The 20,067-nt window shown below is 33.1% G+C and overlaps 1 protein-coding gene across 1 annotated transcript in view; it reads right to left on the bottom strand.

Moving 5' to 3' along the window:
* Positions 1-20,067, bottom strand: part of LOC132544190 (protein unc-13 homolog A-like) — a 135,740-nt gene that overhangs the window by 14,282 nt on the left and 101,391 nt on the right. Inside the window, 9 exon segments of the mRNA XM_060207758.1 lie at positions 1,475-1,601; positions 2,102-2,187; positions 2,415-2,674; positions 7,915-8,004; positions 9,665-9,733; positions 10,155-10,305; positions 10,937-11,034; positions 12,158-12,220; positions 15,567-15,682. Of these exon segments, the coding sequence (XP_060063741.1) occupies positions 1,475-1,601; positions 2,102-2,187; positions 2,415-2,674; positions 7,915-8,004; positions 9,665-9,733; positions 10,155-10,305; positions 10,937-11,034; positions 12,158-12,220; positions 15,567-15,682 (1,060 nt within the window).

The raw sequence follows: 20,067 nt of genomic DNA, 5'->3' as shown, positions 1-20,067 counted from the left end.
CAGTAATCTGCCTAAACATGTACTTTGAAAGGGGGACCAAAATCTAGACCATCCTTGATGAGGGTGGAAAGACCTACACAAGTTAAGTGTCAACAGAATACATCACAAGAGTAGCTAAAAAAATACATGATTCAAGTCTCCTGGTATATTTCTATATGGTGGTTTTGACAGCATTGAAATTGTGACGTCACAGATGTGGGCTACCTACTGTGGATTCATTTATTTTCGTTGGGTTCAATTTTCGTTGTTTCTACAAATTAGACAGTTTCGTGGACTCATAAATTCGTGGATTTTTGATTCTGTGGGAAAAAAATAAAAACGTTAGAATTTTCTCTTTTTGCTTCCAGTCGAATTTTTTTCTGTTTGTATTAAGGCTATGTTCACAGGAATTAACACTAATGACAAGAATAAAAGAACGTTTTTTTCAAGTGGCGTCCTGTGTTTTTATAACGCTGTTTACAACAGTCTCGCATTAATATCAAACCACAAATCAGTATATATCCTGGCGTGTAATCAATCGGTAATTATCAGAAACAATTGTTTTCAGTGGATAAACATTGTGTGCTGATCAGTCGGTGTACCGCAGTCATATGAAAACACCACGCGTATCGATTGTGTGTAAACAGGTGTGTAAACAAGATCTGCATTATTAATAATTATTGTGAACCTGTAGTCGGATAGAAATACGGATCCAATCTTCAATCGACAGGATGGTCCGATCAAGCCTAGTGTCCACAGTGTCGCTAACGACTGCGATCCCATCATACTTAGCATCACAATGGGTACTTACCCTTTGTTATGTTTAATAATATATAATTATATATCGTTGACACCAATTTAGCGTATCCATGTCGAGCCTCAGACTACCCGACTCCCGACTAATTATGGGGCTTCTGTCATTACCGGTGGACGTTTCCGGTGTCGGCAAAGATTACAAATTTCAAAATTACTTTAGTAAAAGTTCATATTTCGTTGTGTTTTTAAATTCGTGGATTTGCTCATCCACGAAAACAACGAAAATTGGACCCCCACGAAATAAAATGAATCCACAGTATATCAAGGTGATCCCTTGGGTGTGCATTTCAGATAAATCACAATATCTGAGAAAAGGAATTAATTATGATATTTCTTGGCCTTTTATAGCATAATGTGAAGTATTCTATAGCTAAATATAGCAAAACACTCAACGTTCACTTTAAGGCAGAATTACAATAGCCTAATTGCTTCATTTACAAATATAACCAAGGAACTCTCAACACACAAAATACATTTGAAAACTTGACAAATTAAAAGTTTTACAAAACTAATCCCTTTGTTTGCAAATTTGACTGGCTTGATTCCAATTACATTAGTAAGTGAGTAACTCTGAGAAATTGAAGATTTTTTTCTGAAAATAATTATTCCTGTCTTTGTGAAAATATACACGTAAAAGAATTTCCATCACAAGGTGGTGAAAAATACTGAAATTCCTTACTGTGGGTACTCGGGCACTGTCCCCTTGTATTGAGGCACATCAGCAATATACTTGGTATATAGCCACTTTAACTTGAAGTGTAGATTCATATACTCTGAGCTCTTACAGGACCGTTCCACTTCATGCTCTAGATAAATAAAATCAAATAGTTTACATATCTTAATACAAGGTAACAAAGGTTCAGATCACCGTATACCTGGCTTATAATGTTATGTTATTCGATTACAACATAAATGAACAGCTGGGTTTGTGCTGTGTAGAATGTGAGCCAAGGTAGTGTGATTTGGGTGTAAGAGATGTGTGCCTTAAGTTTCCATCCAGGTGGCTAGGACAGTGTCGTCACTTGATGTTACACTGGAACATATGTCTATGATGAGGCCTTCTGGTGAAAGCTTTATTCTGGTTAATCTACTTACCTCGGACAAGTTAATTATGATTAAGTATCAAAACCAATCATATTTAACAGTGAAACAATATGGCTTCCACACAACAAAATGTATAAGGATGGATAACATGGTTTTTTTGTTTTTCTTTTTTACATGCATACCATTTGTGATTTTTTTGAAGTTATATATATATATATATATACTTATATAACCTTTGGACCTACTTGATGAGCTGACTTACCTTGTAAAGCATAACAAGAGTCCTGAGAGAATAATGCCCACATGTTGGCAGCACTAACTTGACCAACATTAAGCTCTTGTGGAAACCTGAAAAATAATAGACACAATTGCTATAGTGGATACTGTACAATGTCAAGATATTTAGAAAGTCAATACCTGACACAAGGATAATTCTGGAGGGTATCTGTATAGGAGTATAACTACAACTTTATATAGAAAATGTGTGAACAAGGAATGCAAAAATTTACATGGGAGATAACACTGAACATGAAATGTTATGAGCAACAAGGGAGACAATCGTTAACTATACTAACTGGTTGAGGACTGGCGTGTAGCTGTTACGATCTTCCTCAATCACAGACACAATCAGAGTTATCAGTTTGTGGAGAAGGTCAAGGCTGTTTGCATTTCCACCCTGTTGTTCTGCATCAGCTTCTGCAGGATCTGTCTGAAACTCGCGCTGATACAGCTCGTAACAATTATCTAGCAGGAACTGGTATGTTGATTTCATGCAGGCTATCACACAGTCTTTCACGACAGTGCTGGCTCGGGGTGGACTCGGCAACTCTTGTACCTGTGTAATACAATTTCCATATTATCTTTACAAGAACTTGTCACTTTAATAATCAAATAAAATAACTTTAGTATCTACGTTTGTGGGATAGTGTCAATCATTAGTTCCAAAAAATCTCCCTCAATAAGTCAGAATAATGATCTCAAAGGATTACAATTAAACCCTTATGAAAGACTTTATCAAACAATGAATAAGAATTATTTAGTAATATTATGTTGATGAAGTCCCATCAATATTTACCTGTGATATATATTAGTTAAAAGCTATGACATTTCTAAGCAATGCAAATCAATACAGGGCACCATTGGATAATAAGATATGAACTATAGGTGCATTGATCATTGCTCAATGCTAATAACTGGACATAAAATGTAAATCCCCAAACAGTTATTAGACATATAGCACTCAGGCCAAAGAGATGAAATCTACAGATACACCAAATATTGATGAGAAACTTTGGATTGACACTAAGTAGCTTTAACCACTGCCAAAATAATTATAATTAAGTCAAAAATGAAATGCTTTTCAAGAACAAAAGAAAAAGCTTTATCATATTGATTAATACTACCAATTTAACTAAATTAAATTTGGTGGTGGTGCTTTTCATAATTTTGATATCTTTATAAATTAGAAATTCTCTAGTATGTGGTAAACAAATGTTAGCGATGAAGTTATATTCTGCTAAGAATTAGTAGGTTAGCATATTGATTGTATATAAGTTTTCATTAGCAGAACTTAAAACAAAAAGCCCTTTTTTTGTTAGGAATGACACATAACAGCTTAAAATCGCAGGATTAAAAAGCTGTGACTGACTTTGTCAGAAGCTAGAAATTGTGCCACCAATTTTTTATGTGATTTTTCTAAAGCAATTGCTCAAACATCAGATTGTATTCCTATCAGCTATAAGTCACAAAATTCTAGGATCGTTACATTTACATTGTGTAAAGAATGAGTATTTCAACTGAAGCATCACTAACCTGGTACGGTCAATGCAACTATGGAGTCTTTCTCCAAATAAATTTCAAACAGTTTAACTGACCAATGACAATAAATAAAAAATTTATCAATGTATAAAATTTAATAATACTGATATAAAATGACAATTAGATCTGTCATTACATTGAAAATCTGAATATATTTCAAACTTTCCCATATGAAATATGAACTCCTTTAATTAACAAATTTCAAAAACTCTATTGCAATTTTTTCGCACAACTTCATTTTTCAAGGTTATCTCTATATGTAAACAATATGAATCATTCTTGTACTAGTCGGTCAACATATGTTCTAGTAAGAAGGACCAGCATTTTTAGTCTATACTAATTTATAGCAGGATTTTGTAAACTGAAGTTTTTCTGAACAAACCCTCACTGAAATAAAACAGAATCATTCATCAAATCTCCAGCCATGCAGATCTCATGCTTGATGATCTACAGTAATTTTAGTCAACTTACGAAAAAATATGCCAATCATTTATTTTTTCCCTTTTCAACAATATACTAAATGAATCAAACAACTCCACTGAAAAACACAGAGAGATCTAAATGCACAAATGAAGAAGAATAAAAAAAAAACAAACAATTTAACTCAAGATTTAAATGGAAAAATATTCAAAATTTGACAGAAGTATGAACAAAGTAAATATCAGTCTTCCTGCCAGAAAACTCAGGAGTTAATACAAAATTAGTTCAAACATCACGCTACATTAGATAGAGCTAAGACAGCTAAATTCAACTTGTTTTCAATTCCTAAAAAAATTGATGTAATGAGATTCTGATATATTCAAATCCTGTTGAAATTTTGTAATAAAATAAAATATGCTTTCATTATCATAAAGTTTGCAAGAAATTCATTCATGTTTCAGTGACTTTTTCCTGAAATCAGAATTACTAAATTGCTTATAGAGACCAGGTACCATGACTTAAAATATGTCTTCAATAACAACTGTAGAACCAGAGTCTGTGAGAACTCCAAACACTCAGTCATTGTCATCAAGGTTAATGCCATCCAAAGGTCATCATAATGTTAACCATTTCAATATCCACTGTCCATTCGTTTGGGTGCATCTAGAATGGTGTTTAATGACCAGTAACTCAAGTTGTACCGTTGATATAGAGTGCTCCATAACCACAAACATTTCTGTACCCTCTGACTTCAGATGTACATCACACTGTCCTGTTTTCCTGAGCATTCATACTCATATACTCGGTAAACTATGGATACCTGGTATTTATTGGGCAAGGCCTTGAGCTATACCTGCTATTAGTCTTATTATGTGCAGAGCTATATAGTCAAACCTCTTGTTAGATTTTTATGTACCCAAGAACCTTGTTAGTCTGGACACTCCAGTTTTATTTCTGAAGCTTAAGTCTTGTCAGAATATCTTATTTGTAATTCTGTATCTTTAAATTGATCATTTTTATGTTTATCAAATATTTGCTCCTAGATACATAAGTCTTGGAAAACTGAAAGTCCAGAATTAATGTGTATCTAGAAGATTATTTGTTCTCCAAAATATATATATAAAAATAAAGTATAATGATATTGTTGATAAGAAAATAAGTGTCCATACTACCAAAGTTCTAAAGTAAAATTATAAAATAAATATTGAAACATGTTCTGAGAGTGTAAAATGAACAAGATATTGAGCCAGTGGCTCGTGTTCTATTGGAGTTAGGATCAGAGATAGAGAACAGCTAAAGAGGTAGACAGCAATCCAAGGACAACACTGTGCTACTCACATCTGGATTAGACACAATCTGGAGAGGATAACAATCACATCAGTTACACAGCGTCCTCACACAAACCCTCTTACTCACCACAATCTTCTTACATTTTGTTATCTCCAGCATCATTTCTTTGAAACCCTTATCCACTTCAAACTACCATATTTACAATTTTATCAATTAACACCCTCAGAAAAGTCTTTGATTTTTTTATCAAATTCTGATTGACCTATTTCTACATTAACTGTTGTAATCTACATTTGTCTATATTTAGATCCTTTTCTTAAATTGTGCTGTTTTCAATAGCAATTCTTTTTTCAACAATCTTTACTACAAATATACACTGTAACCCTCACAACTATTAACTATACATATATATTTATCTTTAAAAAGTATTGAATTGAAATAAAACTCTTTCAAGTATCCCCTCCTGCAAATCAACTAGCATTTTTACCAAATCAACTTTTTTAAATGATCTCAGCTTAAAAACCTAATTCTTTTCAATCTTTGAATTCAAATATCTTGCATTGATTGTATCAGAAGGAAATAAATGATTGTGAAAAAAGAGAATGAAAATATTTGAGTAATGTAACAGAGTAAATGTAGGTTCATTGAATTGTTATATAATTTCCTGTAAAGAAAATAATACAAATACTGACCCATTATTTCATTGATTTGATTAAATGACATGAAATTAATTAAAGTTCAAATCATCAAAATGTAACAACTTTTAATGAAATCAATGTCATAAGCTAATAGGTATATGGCCTAGTAGAAAACCTTTTAGAAACGCAATGATTAAAGTGAAAAATTAAAGATTAATAAAACAAGTTAAATTTTCAAAATCCATGCTTGAAGTAAATAAACCATTCACTGCACTTGACTGATTCTTCAATGACAAAAAATCCTCAAATCCCCACAAACTGGTGTCATTCAAATTACCTGTGATGAATAACACTAACATCTACAACAAAGACCTGAAAACTTCAGCAATACATGTAAGTCATTCAGAAATATTTTCTGTTACAAACAGTTATTTGGATGTATTTGGCAAATAGTATAAGTCACCTGTGCTTCCTTGAGTTTAGGTGCCTGATCAATAATTTAAACAATATCATCTGTTAAATCTAACGTTCTCAAATGGGGGAACAGTGATTGAAATATTTGTAACAATTTTTTCTAATTTTCAGATAAGTAACATAAAAATATTCAAATAGTAACTGCATTTAAGCACGATCCCTCATTTCTACATATAGAATAATCAGGGAAGGGACATAACTCTAAAAACAAGTACAAATCCATATATCTATAGCATAATGTATATATATCTACAGTATATATATTGTATAAGTCAAATATCTTTTTATGATGTTATTATCAAAAACAAACAGACATTTTTGTTTTTCTTGTTTGTAACAGATAAATATTCCAAACTTTGAACACAGCAGCATTAACTATGAACATTTAGGTGACTTGAATCAAACTGACACTACTAATTTCACATAAGCAAAATAAAAATTAACATCCAACTAACTTAACAATGAAAAAACAAAAGAATTACAAAATCATGCCAAGCTGTTCAAAATTCTTTAACAAATATTATAATACATCAATGAAATATTAATGAATAACCAACATAAAAATCCAAAGGTTTTCATCAAATTAGTTACAGATTTGTGAGACAAGCCTCTTTTTTAACATGAAACACAACAGCAATACTGGTGATACATACATGTGTAAAACTGTTATAAATTTTACTTCCATAAATTACAAAATTACAATTTTTGAACAACTTGACATGGACTCAGCTTTATCAAGTCCCATGAGGCAAATGATTTTGTTGTAAAAAAGTATTAATATTTATGTATAAAAAACAACTATCTTGAAAAAATTCTTTGCTCATACACTGGGGGAAAATTGGAAAATTAATACATGTATATTAAATTTCACAGTTAAGAGTCCAAAAAGAGTTAGAGCCAGTACATGATAAAGCTGAGTGTTGGGAAAACGAGGTGGAGAAGGAAGGAATGTATAACTTCAATTAATAATAAAATAAAAATTGTTTATCAAATGTCTAACTGAATCTTTTTCTATAAATAAAACTCTTTTCTAATTCTAATAATGTTGTGCTTAAATAAAAATGTATTAAGATATACCAAATGAATTGCTTGTCTTTTGAAATTTTGACAAAACAAGAAAAAGATAACTTCTTAAATTTTGGTTTAGTTTCGAGTTAAAATAATTTAATAATACATATTTAGGGCAGATAGCCAGAATTTATATCCCGATGTCGATTTAACAACTGAATATGGTTTTCCAATATCATCAGCACATAGTTACTTGGAGTCAGAATGAACTAATAATGCCAAGTCTGTAACACAAAAACAAAAAGTCTTGGATCAAAGTTCAGAAAATGACTTAATATCAAAAGTTCAAAGACACCAATTAATTAATTGATCGGATATCTAATTGGGCATTTTAAGGCTGACAACAAGAAATCATGCTCTGACTTACCTTCATCCTGAAGAATGTGATACTGGTAAGTAGATCTACTGTTGACTTAAGATCCTGTAAGCGAGCTCGATCTGACGCTGGGAAATTATTCTGTCAGAAAACATAGAAAAAATCTTTATTTGTAACACGTCACATGAATTGTTTATACAGCATTATTTCAAATTCCTCATCTTTAAAAACATCAACTAAACTTGAAAATATCTGTATGACCTGAATGTTCTTACTCCCATGACTGTAAGTATGATTGGTCAATATATGACACTTAGTTGGAGCTGGATACAATCCAAGCAACTTACATCCCATGGATGAATATGAATATCTGAAAATCAATATATTCCATTACATACTGTAGGTACTTACTGTAAACATAGATAAATCAATGTTACTGTAGGTATGTATTGTAAACATAGATAAATCAATGTTACCATAGCTACTTATTGTAAATAGAGATAAATCAATGTTACTGTAACTACATACTGTAAACATAGATAAATCAATGTTACTGTAGCTACTTACTGTAAACATAGATAAATCAATGTTACTGTAGGTAGTTACTGTAAACATAGATAAATCAATGTTACTGTAGCTACTTACTGTAAACATAGATAAATCAATGTTACTGTAGCTACATACTGTACACATAGATAAATCAATGTTACTGTAGCTACTTACTGTAAACATAGATAAATCAATGATACTGTAACTACATATTGTAAACATAGATAAATGAATGTTACTGTAGGTACTTACTGTAAACATAGATAAATGAATGTTACTGTAACTACTTACTGTAAACATAGATAAATCAATGATACTGTAACTACTTACTGTAAACATAGATAAGTCAATGTTACTGTAGCTACTTACTGTAAACACAGATAAATCAATGATACTGTAACTACATATTGTAAACATAGATAAATCAATGTTACTGTAGGTACTTACTGTAAACATAGATAAATCAATGTTACTGTAACTACTTACTGTAAACATAGATAAATCAATGTTACAATGTTACTGTAGGTACTTACTGTAAACATAGATATATCAATGTTACTGTAGGTACTTACTGTAAACATAGATAAATCAATGTTACTGTAGCTACTTACTGTAAACATAGATAAATCTATGTTACTGTAGGTACTTACTGTAAACATAGATAAATCAATGTTACTGTAGACTACTTACTGTAAACATAGATAAATCAATGTTACTGTAACTACTTACTGTAAACATAGATAAATCAATGTTACTGTCAATGTTACTGTAACTACTTACTGTAAACATAGATATATCAATGTTACTGTAGGTACTTACTGTAAACATAGATAAATCAATGTTACTGTAGGTAGTTACTGTAAACATAGATAAATCAATGTTACTGTAGCTACTTACTGTAAACATAGATAAATCAATGTTACTGTAGCTACTTACTGTAAACATAGATAAATCAATGTTACTGTAACTACTTACTGTAAACATAGATAAGTCAATGTTACTGTAGCTACTTACTGTAAACATAGATATATCAATGTTACTGTAGCTACTTACTTTAAACATAGATAAATCAATGTTACTGTAGCTACTTACTGTAAACATAGATAAATCAATGTTACTGTAACTACTTACTGTAAACATAGATATATCAATGTTACTGTAGCTACTTACTGTAAACATAGATATATCAATGTTACTGTAGGTACTTACTGTAAACATAAAATCATAAATCAACATTATTGTAGCTACTTACCCTATACATAGATAAATCAATTCTCAGTGAATTATGTAACTGATCCAATAACTTCACAAACTTTTCTTTCTGAAAACAAAGAAAAAATACAAACAGAATTATACACTGTCTTTCTGGAAAATGGTTTTTCTGTGATAATATTATTCATTCCAGACTTTAAGGATATTTGCAAGTCTTTTCACAGACAGTGATCAGTGTTTTTTTTATCATTATTTTGAAATAAATGATCACTTAACATATCTAAGGGTGGTAACCAATATATTTTTGTGGTTTGAGAATGCTTATAAAAATCTAGCTCACATATTTATCAGAACACTCTGGAGATTTTTCTTATGAATATTTATGAGAATGAATTACATTTTGTATTTCAAATGAAAACCAAAGCCATACATTTTAGAACTATTCATGGCCTTAAGCCATGTGTATGCATTTATACCAATATTCAGCTATGTATAGTACCATGGTTTGCAGGTAAAGGACATATCCTTACCCCAAAATTGGAAGCAGCAAACCGGTCACTGGCAGAGACGGCTGTGGAGGCTGTAGTGTGTGCGTAGAATGCATTAATGTTTGCCAGAAGTGTGCTCATTACTGCTGGTACACCAGGACACATGTATTTTGTGGACAAACATGAAAAATGCCTGAAAATAAACATTTAGAGCATTGTTAAAACCTTACTGTCTGTCGCACACCATCCAGAGCACAGACTGGTCTCTTTCTTAGCTCCTGAGAAACATACATCAGACAAGGAGCATTGAACCACACACTATAGGCCTTCACCTGATGTTACATAGGCCAACACTCTAAGTGAATGAGTCGTCACAGTCCCTTAAGTAAAACAGTGTGTTATCAGACATGTGACCGTGTTATCAGATGTGTGACCGTGTTATCAGACGTGTGACCATGTCATCAGACGTGTGACCGCTAAATATCTTTCTAAGTTACTGCAGTGTTTATTCAGGGATATTTCTAGACGGAGTTCAACGACTGGCTAAGTTCATGTAGAAATAGTGGACATGACAGCATGACTTCTGGTTATGTTGACATGACAATGAATGAAACAGGGGAGACTATCAGGATACACAGAGACAATAATACAAATACACCTGTTAATGTAAGTGAAAATAAATCATAGGTAAACATAATAAAAAAAAAAGCATATCTCCTACCAATTTATAAATCTTTATCTATCTTAATCCTTCTTCAATTACTGAGAGGTTTCATGCAATTTCTGTAGAAAAAAATATATTCAGTTAAATCATGAAAACTTACGTCATTGCCTGATATATGGATTCTATCCCGTATCGCATGGCAAACTCATCTACAATTTCCTGGGACGGCTCTACGAAGTACACTTTCCATGCCTCGTCCTGTAAAAACACCATCAATCTTTCAATACATAATACCTATTACAAACAACACATGACCAATAAAATGGTATGATTCTATAGACATGTGCACACCAAGGAACCACAAAATATTTTCCTCTAGATTTGTTTATTGGAGAAGAGAAAACCATACAGACACAATGTCTTAACATTTTTATCTATAGTAATTGTGACCTCTAGCTAGTGGTCAAAGTTACATACTCATTGACAACATAATGTTAATGATTAATACATTAATTATTCTCTAAGGCCAAATTAAATCAGACTTGATGTGTCTGTGTGACAAGTATGGAGCTTTTTAGTGTTATTGGCTGTTTAAGGAAGGGTACATAAGACTTTTCAGAATGAACCAGGAAGTAGTTGACTCATGACTAAAGTTAAGTACTAGCTGACTTGTTGTGATACAACTGTGTATCATCTTGTTTCATTTCAATATCATCATTCAGTACTGATTAATAAACATAAACCAAAAGTTCATGAATTTTTTCTCAATTCAAGGGCCATAAATCTTGAAAAATAAGCAACTTCTATTTCAAGTGCCATAACTCTGGATAAAACAAGCTGGTTGGAACTTGAAACTTGATGTGCATCTCCTCATTGTACAGTTAGAATTTACATATCAAATTTCAGAACAATATCTAAATCCCTTAAAAAGTAAATGAGAGGAAATCAAATTACGACAGAATGATGACCAGGAGAAACTGAAAACGCCTGAGTCATTTCCTGACAAGAAAATAAAAAGATATTTATTTTGTTGTTTGCTTTGCTTTAGTATTGTGTTTTTTTCATTTCTAAGTTTTTGTCTTCTGTATTGTTACTGACTGTCATTGGACCTGCCCTTCATAACCTATATTTTTAGTGATCATATCACATTTTCAGTTATGTCCAATCAAAATGCTGTTCAAGGCATTGAAATTTGCCAATTTCTATGTTCTGTGGCAAATAACGATGACATTGCCTTATCAAATGTGATGTCATAAATATACAACTAGAATATGCTAATGTTTCTAAGTCATTTTTGCGGACCTAGATTTGTTTTATAAATAGAAATAATATTAAATGAGAAACTATTAAATATCCTGTTTAACAACCATACCATACTTACCCCTTTGGCATCAGGCAGTTTGACTGCTCCAGCTGCCAGCTCACATAAATAGTGGAAGAGATTCTAAGAAAAAACAGAAACAACTACCTATTATAATGAAAATACTTATATTACAAAATATGATATCATTTGAAAGTGGAATCAGAACTTCAGACAATGTCATGTTGACAAGAAATTTAGAAATTTGAAGGGTACATTTTAACAATAGTACACTGTATCTGGAGATTTGCAAAACACTTCAAGTACTTCTGTGTTATAAACCATATCCTGGCAGAAAGTTAATTTAAACAGCTCTTAGAAGTCTGTTTAAAGCTGCTATATTACAAAACCCTCTACTGCATGCCGCAATATTACATATTAATGCTGAATTTTGATGAACAATAACATGACAATTTGTTTATGACTCTGTTTATAGTTCTTACATCAACTTTGTTTTGAGTTATGGGTAGTAACCCCATCCTGCCAGTAATGTTTGGCTTAATACATTCAAGGGTATCATGACTTATATTAGGGGATAGTGACTTGACAGACAACTGATATTTGGGGATAGTGACTTGACTGACAACTGATATTAGGGGATAGTGACTTGACAGACGACTGATATTAGGGGATAGTGACTTGACAGACAACTGATATTAGGGGATAGTGACTTGACTGACAACTGATATTAGGGGATAGTGACTTGACTGACAACTGATATTTGGGGATAGTGACTTGACAGACAACTGATATTAGGGGATAGTGACTTGACTGACAACTGATATTAGGGGATAGTGACTTGACAGACAACTGATATTTGGGGATAGTGACTTGACAGACAACTGATATTAGGGGATAGTGACTTGACTGACAACTGATATTAGGGGATAGTGACTTGACTGACAACTGATATTAGGGGATAGTGACTTGACTGACAACTGATATTTGGGGATAGTGACTTGACTGACAACTGATATTAGGGGATAGTGACTTGACAGACAACTGATATTTGGGGATAGTGACTTGACTGACAACTGATATTTGGGGATAGTGACTTGACAGACAACTGATGTTAGGGGATAGTGACTTGACTGATGACTGATATTTGGGGATAGTGACTTGACTGACAACTGATATTAGGGGATAGTCACTTGACTGACAACTGATATTAGGGGATAGTGACTTGACTGATGACTGATATTTGGGGATAGTGACTTGACTGACAACTGATATTAGGGGATAGTGACTTGACAGACAACTGATATTTGGGGATAGTGACTTGACTGACAACTGATGTTAGGGGATAGTCACTTGACTGACAACTGATATTTGGGATTAGTGACTTGGCTGATGACTGATATTATGGGATAGTGACTTGACAGACAACTGATATTAGGGGATAGTGACTTGACTGACAACTGATATTAGGGGATAGTCACTTGACTGATGACTGATATTAGGGGATAGTGACTTGACAGACAACTGATATTAGGGGATAGTCACTTGACTGATGACTGATATTAGGGGATAGTGACTTGACAGACAACTGATATTAGGGGATAGTCACTTGACAGACAACTGATATTAGGGGATAGTCACTTGACAGACAACTGATATTAGGGGATAGTGACTTGACAGACAACTGATATTTGGGGATAGTGACTTGACTGACAACTGATGTTAGGGGATAGTGACTTGACTGACAACTGATGTTAGGGGATAGTCACTTGACTGACAACTGATATTTGGGATTAGTGACTTGGCTGATGACTGATATTAGGGGATAGTGACTTGACAGACAACTGATATTAGGGGATAGTGACTTGACTGACAACTGATATTAGGGGATAGTCACTTGACTGATGACTGATATTAGGGGATAGTCACTTGACAGACAACTGATATTAGGGGATAGTCACTTGACTGATGACTGATATTAGGGGATAGTGGCTTGACAGACAACTGATATTAGGGGATAGTCACTTGACAGACAACTGATAGTAGGGGATAGTGACTTGACAGACAACTGATATTTGGGGATAGTGACTTGACTGACAACTGATATTAGGGGATAGTGACTTGACTGACAACTGATATTAGGGGATAGTGACTTGACAGACAACTGATATTTAGGGATAGTGACTTGACAGACAACTGATATTTAGGGATAGTGACTTGACAGACAACTGATATTTAGGGATAGTGACTTGACAGACAACTGATATTTAGGGATAGTGACTTGACTGACAACTGATATTAGGGGATAGTGACTTGACAGACAACTGATATTTAGGGATAGTGACTTGACTGACAACTGATATTAGGGGATAGTGACTTGACAGACAACTGATATTTAGGGATAGTGACTTGACTGACAACTGATATTTAGGGATAGTGACTTGACAGACAACTGATATTTGGGGATAGTGACTTGACTGACAACTGATATTAGGGGATAGTGACTTGACAGACAACTGATATTTAGGGATAGTGACTTGACAGACAACTGATATTAGGGGATAGTGACTTGACAGACAACTGATATTTAGGGATAGTGACTTGACAGACAACTGATATTTAGGGATAGTGACTTGACTGACAACTGATATCAGGGGATAGTGACTTGACAGACAACTGATATTTAGGGATAGTGACTTGACTGACAACTGATATTAGAGGATAGTGACTTGACAGACAACTGATATTTAGGGATAGTGACTTGACTGACAACTGATATTAGGGGATAGTGACTTGACAGACAAATGATATTTGGGGATAGTGACTTGACTGACAACTGATATTAGGGGATAGTGACTTGACAGACAAATGATATTTGGGGATAGTGACTTGACTGACAACTGATATTAGGGGATAGTGACTTGACAGACAACTGATATTTAGGGATAGTGACTTGACTGACAACTGATATTTGGGGATAGTGACTTGACAGACAACTGATATTTAGGGATAGTGACTTGACAGACAACTGATATTTAGGGATAGTGACTTGACTGACAACTGATATTAGGGGATAGTGACTTGACAGACAACTGATATTTAGGGATAGTGACTTGACTGACAACTGATATTTGGGGATAGTGACTTGACAGACAACTGATATTTAGGGATAGTGACTTGACAGACAACTGATATTTAGGGATAGTGACTTGACTGACAACTGATATTAGGGGATAGTGACTTGACAGACAACTGATATTTAGGGATAGTGACTTGACTGACAACTGATATTAGGGGATAGTGACTTGACAGACAACTGATATTTAGGGATAGTGACTTGACTGACAACTGATATTTGGGGATAGTGATGTGGCTGATTACTGATATTAGGGGATAGTGACTTGGCTGATAACTTATATTAGGGGATAGAGACCTGAATTATAGCCATTTATGGTCCAACAGCTGATCTTACCTCGTGAAGACATGTATACTGGACATGATAAGGTGCTACTTTCTCCTCTCCCTTTATCTCCACACTGATGTGTAGTCTGATGGCACCCGACACTGCCGATTTGTCTGTCCTCTTCTCTGTAAATATCGGCACTATGGTCAGTCAAAGTGAGGGGTACTGGAGACTGGTTATTTATAAGGTCAGTCAGTGTGGGTGTTGACATGGGTCAACTAGGGTCAGGGAGAGTGAGGACATATTGTCAACATGGGTCAATTTTTTACAGGTTAGTGTGGTCATTGAATGGTCAGTATAAAGCTGGACATTCAGTCCTGGATCTATATGTCTAAACAGCTTCCTCTTACTTAACGCAGCTACTGAAATGGACCTGCATTGCTTACATAGTACACTAGCCTTGTACTTATCAAATCATCTCCGAAGTAGGATTCATTTTCCTTTATAAGAGGAATTTTGTAATGAAATAATACATTCTGCCTGTAGCAGAAATTGCATGTGGTTTTTGTTTTCAAAGTTGGTAAAATACAGAAAGAGTTTTAAAGATAGTAATTATGACTGTGTTGGTTCATGAATTGTTAAAATGATTAAGTTAAATATGATAAATTATTCAGTCACTGTCATCCTCAGTCAGTTAAAATTGATAAAGACTACAGTAATAATGAGATTATACAGAGGAAAATGTCACTGAGGTTAATGTCAAATTGGGCAGGCAAGAGTATTGATCAATCACACCCAAATGTTTACTAGAGATGTTTTAGTGCTATATCTAACATTAATACACTAAAAGTCAAGTGAAATTCTAAAATTTACAGCATACATGGTAAGTTAAGAGTGCAATTAGGTGGTATTTCTAGCATAACTCAAGTTGTACAATCACTCCAATCAACTCTTAGTCTATAACAGTAACTATTAAGAAACATTTTCAGCTCAGATCAATTTTGGGTTTTGAATTATTGAATTATGAGAAAATGTCCATACTGTTTTGATAATTAAGGCAGTAAAGTGAATAAGACCTAGAATATAAATTTTGTTTTCTGGATAAGCAAGGCACTGGTAAAATGTAATATTTTCATATATCAGAAAATTCTATCATTGAAGACAGAATGGTATAACTTTGTACCTGCTGATCATAATGAATCTCCTAGTTGATAGCCTTAAACGTAGTTTTCATTACCTGTTTTTTTAACAATGACAAAAGGTTCTAATTGGAGTGAATCTATCAACTTGTTCAGTTCTATTTAATAGTATGGCTATGTTCAAAATCAAACATCACCAAACTTTCAAAATGGAATAGTATAATGTATAAACAGATAAACATGAATCAAGACAAATTGTAACAGTATGATAAGACAGGAATCTCGGGGGAAATTGCTAGTAATAAAGAAAATCATTAGTACGATAATTCAAACCAATCACTTAAATATAGTTTATAAATATTCCATAATAAAATCAAAAGCATTTTTTTCAAAGGAACAAACAAAACATCTTTATGACAATATTTACATGATGTAAAAAAGTTGGAATATTTTAGCATATTGAAACAAATGAAGAAACTTATGGATTAGTAATGTTTTATCTACATCAAAACATCAAAAATTGTGATAGAGTTTTGTTATTATGTGTTATTAAATATTGTCATAAAAATAGCTGCAATTCAACTTTTGACATAATTATGAATATTTTCATGCCAAATCTGTGAGCTCATGCAATCGATTACGGTAAAATGCTTTTCTGTTTTTTCCAAATATTTCCAGACAAGTTGAAGGTTAGAACATTTCAGTAATAAACATTTACCGTAATACACACATTCCTCTAATCAGATATATTAATCATTCTAGTGAATGCCCTGTTTCAGTCAAACACACCAAACCAAAACTTGTACAGCAAAATTCTTTTTGTACTTGTTAATAAACATAAAATATTAATTTCAAATGTTTGTAGGCATGAATTTGTGGATTCATGGAAGGAAAGTGAAAAAGGGCATTTCATAGATTAAATACAGCATTCCAATACACAAAACACAGAATAAACAAAAGTCCTTCAAAATGCTGAAATAAATAAATAATTCATTATTCCACAAATGCATTCCCAACAGGCACCGAGCATGAACATTCAGGACAGAACAATGTCACAACAACACAAATGCGCAATAAAGCATGAATATCTCCGCAGCTGTGCAACAAACATCCCGTGATAAATACCACCCAAACCTAACTAAGGATAAACAGATCATTACATTAAATACAAAACAAGCTGACCACCTTCATCTTCTCCAGTCAACAAAGCCACAATGTCAGACTACAGGACTATAATAGCACATGTCTAGCAAAGAATACCTACTGAAAACACTCCAATGATATATGGGAACATGCTTGTTTGGAAATACAATAACTTTGTGTATTATTCATCAGTAAAAGTTCTCCAAAGTCCCAGTAAAGACAGAGAAATCATTTATATGCTAATAGAGTAGAAAAAAAATCTTTTTATCTCAAAACTTTTCAAAAAGAATTCAAATTTCCATTCACATCAAGGTCAATTCAGGTGATTAGAGTCTTTATTTGAATAACAATATCTTTTAACTGCAAAACCAAATCATTCTCCATATTTTCTTACTGCAAGTCCTAACCTTCTCCTATGATAACAGGTCAAATAAACTAGAAAATATTTGTAAGAAATGAATGCTCCTGCTCCAATGTAAACAAGTATCTTTGTAATTTTATGTTCAGGATTTTTTTATATCTGGAGTTGTCAACTGTGGTTTTGGATCAATCTTTCACCTAGACTGATGACCACCCGAACCTGATCAGGTGTAAAATTTTATATTAGATACTGAAGATAAAATGACGAAAATGTCAATAGCGTTTTTATTGCAGAAGTTGTCAAACGTGACTTTTGATGCTAAACCCAGACTGACATCTGTCATATGATGAGATATAGAGCTTTATGCTGTGCTATCACATGTTAAAATATGAACCAAATCTGTCTTATACACCAGTTTTTTATTGCCGAAGTTATCAAATGTGATGTTTGTCCCTTTTACACAGACCAATAACCATTAGAATCTGATCTGGAATAAAAGTTGGTGTCTTGATATTGTTGCTTACAGCTATGAACAAAATCTGTCCTGGATTTCATGAAAAATCTTGTACACCACCTTAATTTTGCAGAAGTTGTAAGATATGTCCTTAAACCCTTTAATCTTGACCAATGTCCAACTTAATATGATTAAGTATAGAACTTAATGTTCTGGCTTTAAAACATGCGGAGGTGGACATTGGGTGACACTTTGTGCCTCTCCTATATAATAGCAAGAAAAATCAATAATCTATACTAAGCTATTGATTAGGGTTTTTTTAGGAGGAATTTGAAAAAATTATCAACAGGTAATGGAAATGTACCTGCTGACCCGATTGCATGATTCATTAGAGGTAGCTAAATTTGGGATCTGATCTTCTAAACAACTAATTTGGAAAAAAAATTTGAATAGTCTTTAGTTTGGTTTTTGCCCCTGTGAGTAGGCTATTGTCTTTGAAAATAGTTTTTTACCATTCCCTACTTAACACTAATAATCTTCATCAAATGTGATATAAGAATATGAGTGGTATATCCCTTACGTATGAAATTGTAATTTTATCTTTCATCTTTCATAAGTGGTTGATTTATTTTATACCACATTTTTCCAAATGGACATCCCGTGTAGTCAGTTATTTTCATTGGTATGGTGTTTTTGCTTTTTCACAGTATATTAATATGACCATGGAAATTTAACACGTGAAATAATGAGACATGTTTGTATTAGATGTCTTTTTACATCTATATCACAAAATAACTGGTTAAAGTAAAATTTGGTTGTTAAAAAAAAAAAAATTGTGAAATTCTGATCCTTGAAAAATACCAGCTATACCATATTTCTCTAACTATCACAACTTGATGAAATACTTTTATCTAAACTTTATTGAATTCAAAATTTTTCTAAAAGCTCATATCACCTGAAGGACCATATGTTAATCCAGTGACAACTAATTGTTTTGCTTGTCAGACTGAAGAGTTTTCCATTCTCAAACATTAGTTGTCTCCCTTGATAGAAAAAATGCCTCGAATGTTCCAATATTAACTTATCAAGCAACCTGTGCTGTAAGTAATTTCGTAAAAAAATCTCTGATAATTGTTTAAAAAGAGGTTCAAAGGGCCTGTATTGCTGACCAGTCTTTGTTTGACTGAAATTGCTTAATCCAAACTAAAGAAAAGAGAATTCTGCATATCCAAGCACACGACTCACACTATATCTATTTCCCCATTGGGCACCACACTTCTGTGCCAGATTGGGACAGAATCCTGCCATTCCTATTGTAGACTTTTTAATTTTTTTCTCTCTTATGACCCTGGTTCTGTCCCTCCCATCCCCAGGGGCTAGGAACCACCATTTACACAAAACTTATTTCAATCAACTCAAGGATGCATCAGCACAAATTTGGGCAAAATTCAGTCATTCCTCCAGAAGAAGGAT

The sequence above is a fragment of the Ylistrum balloti genome, unplaced genomic scaffold, assembly GCF_031769215.1.
Source record: "Ylistrum balloti isolate Yb309-2 unplaced genomic scaffold, AGI_CSIRO_Ybal_v1 Utg369782, whole genome shotgun sequence".
Classification (NCBI taxonomy): domain Eukaryota; kingdom Metazoa; phylum Mollusca; class Bivalvia; order Pectinida; family Pectinidae; genus Ylistrum; species Ylistrum balloti.
Note: the sequence above shows the minus strand (reverse complement) of the source record. Positions and strands in the feature narration are given on the sequence as shown.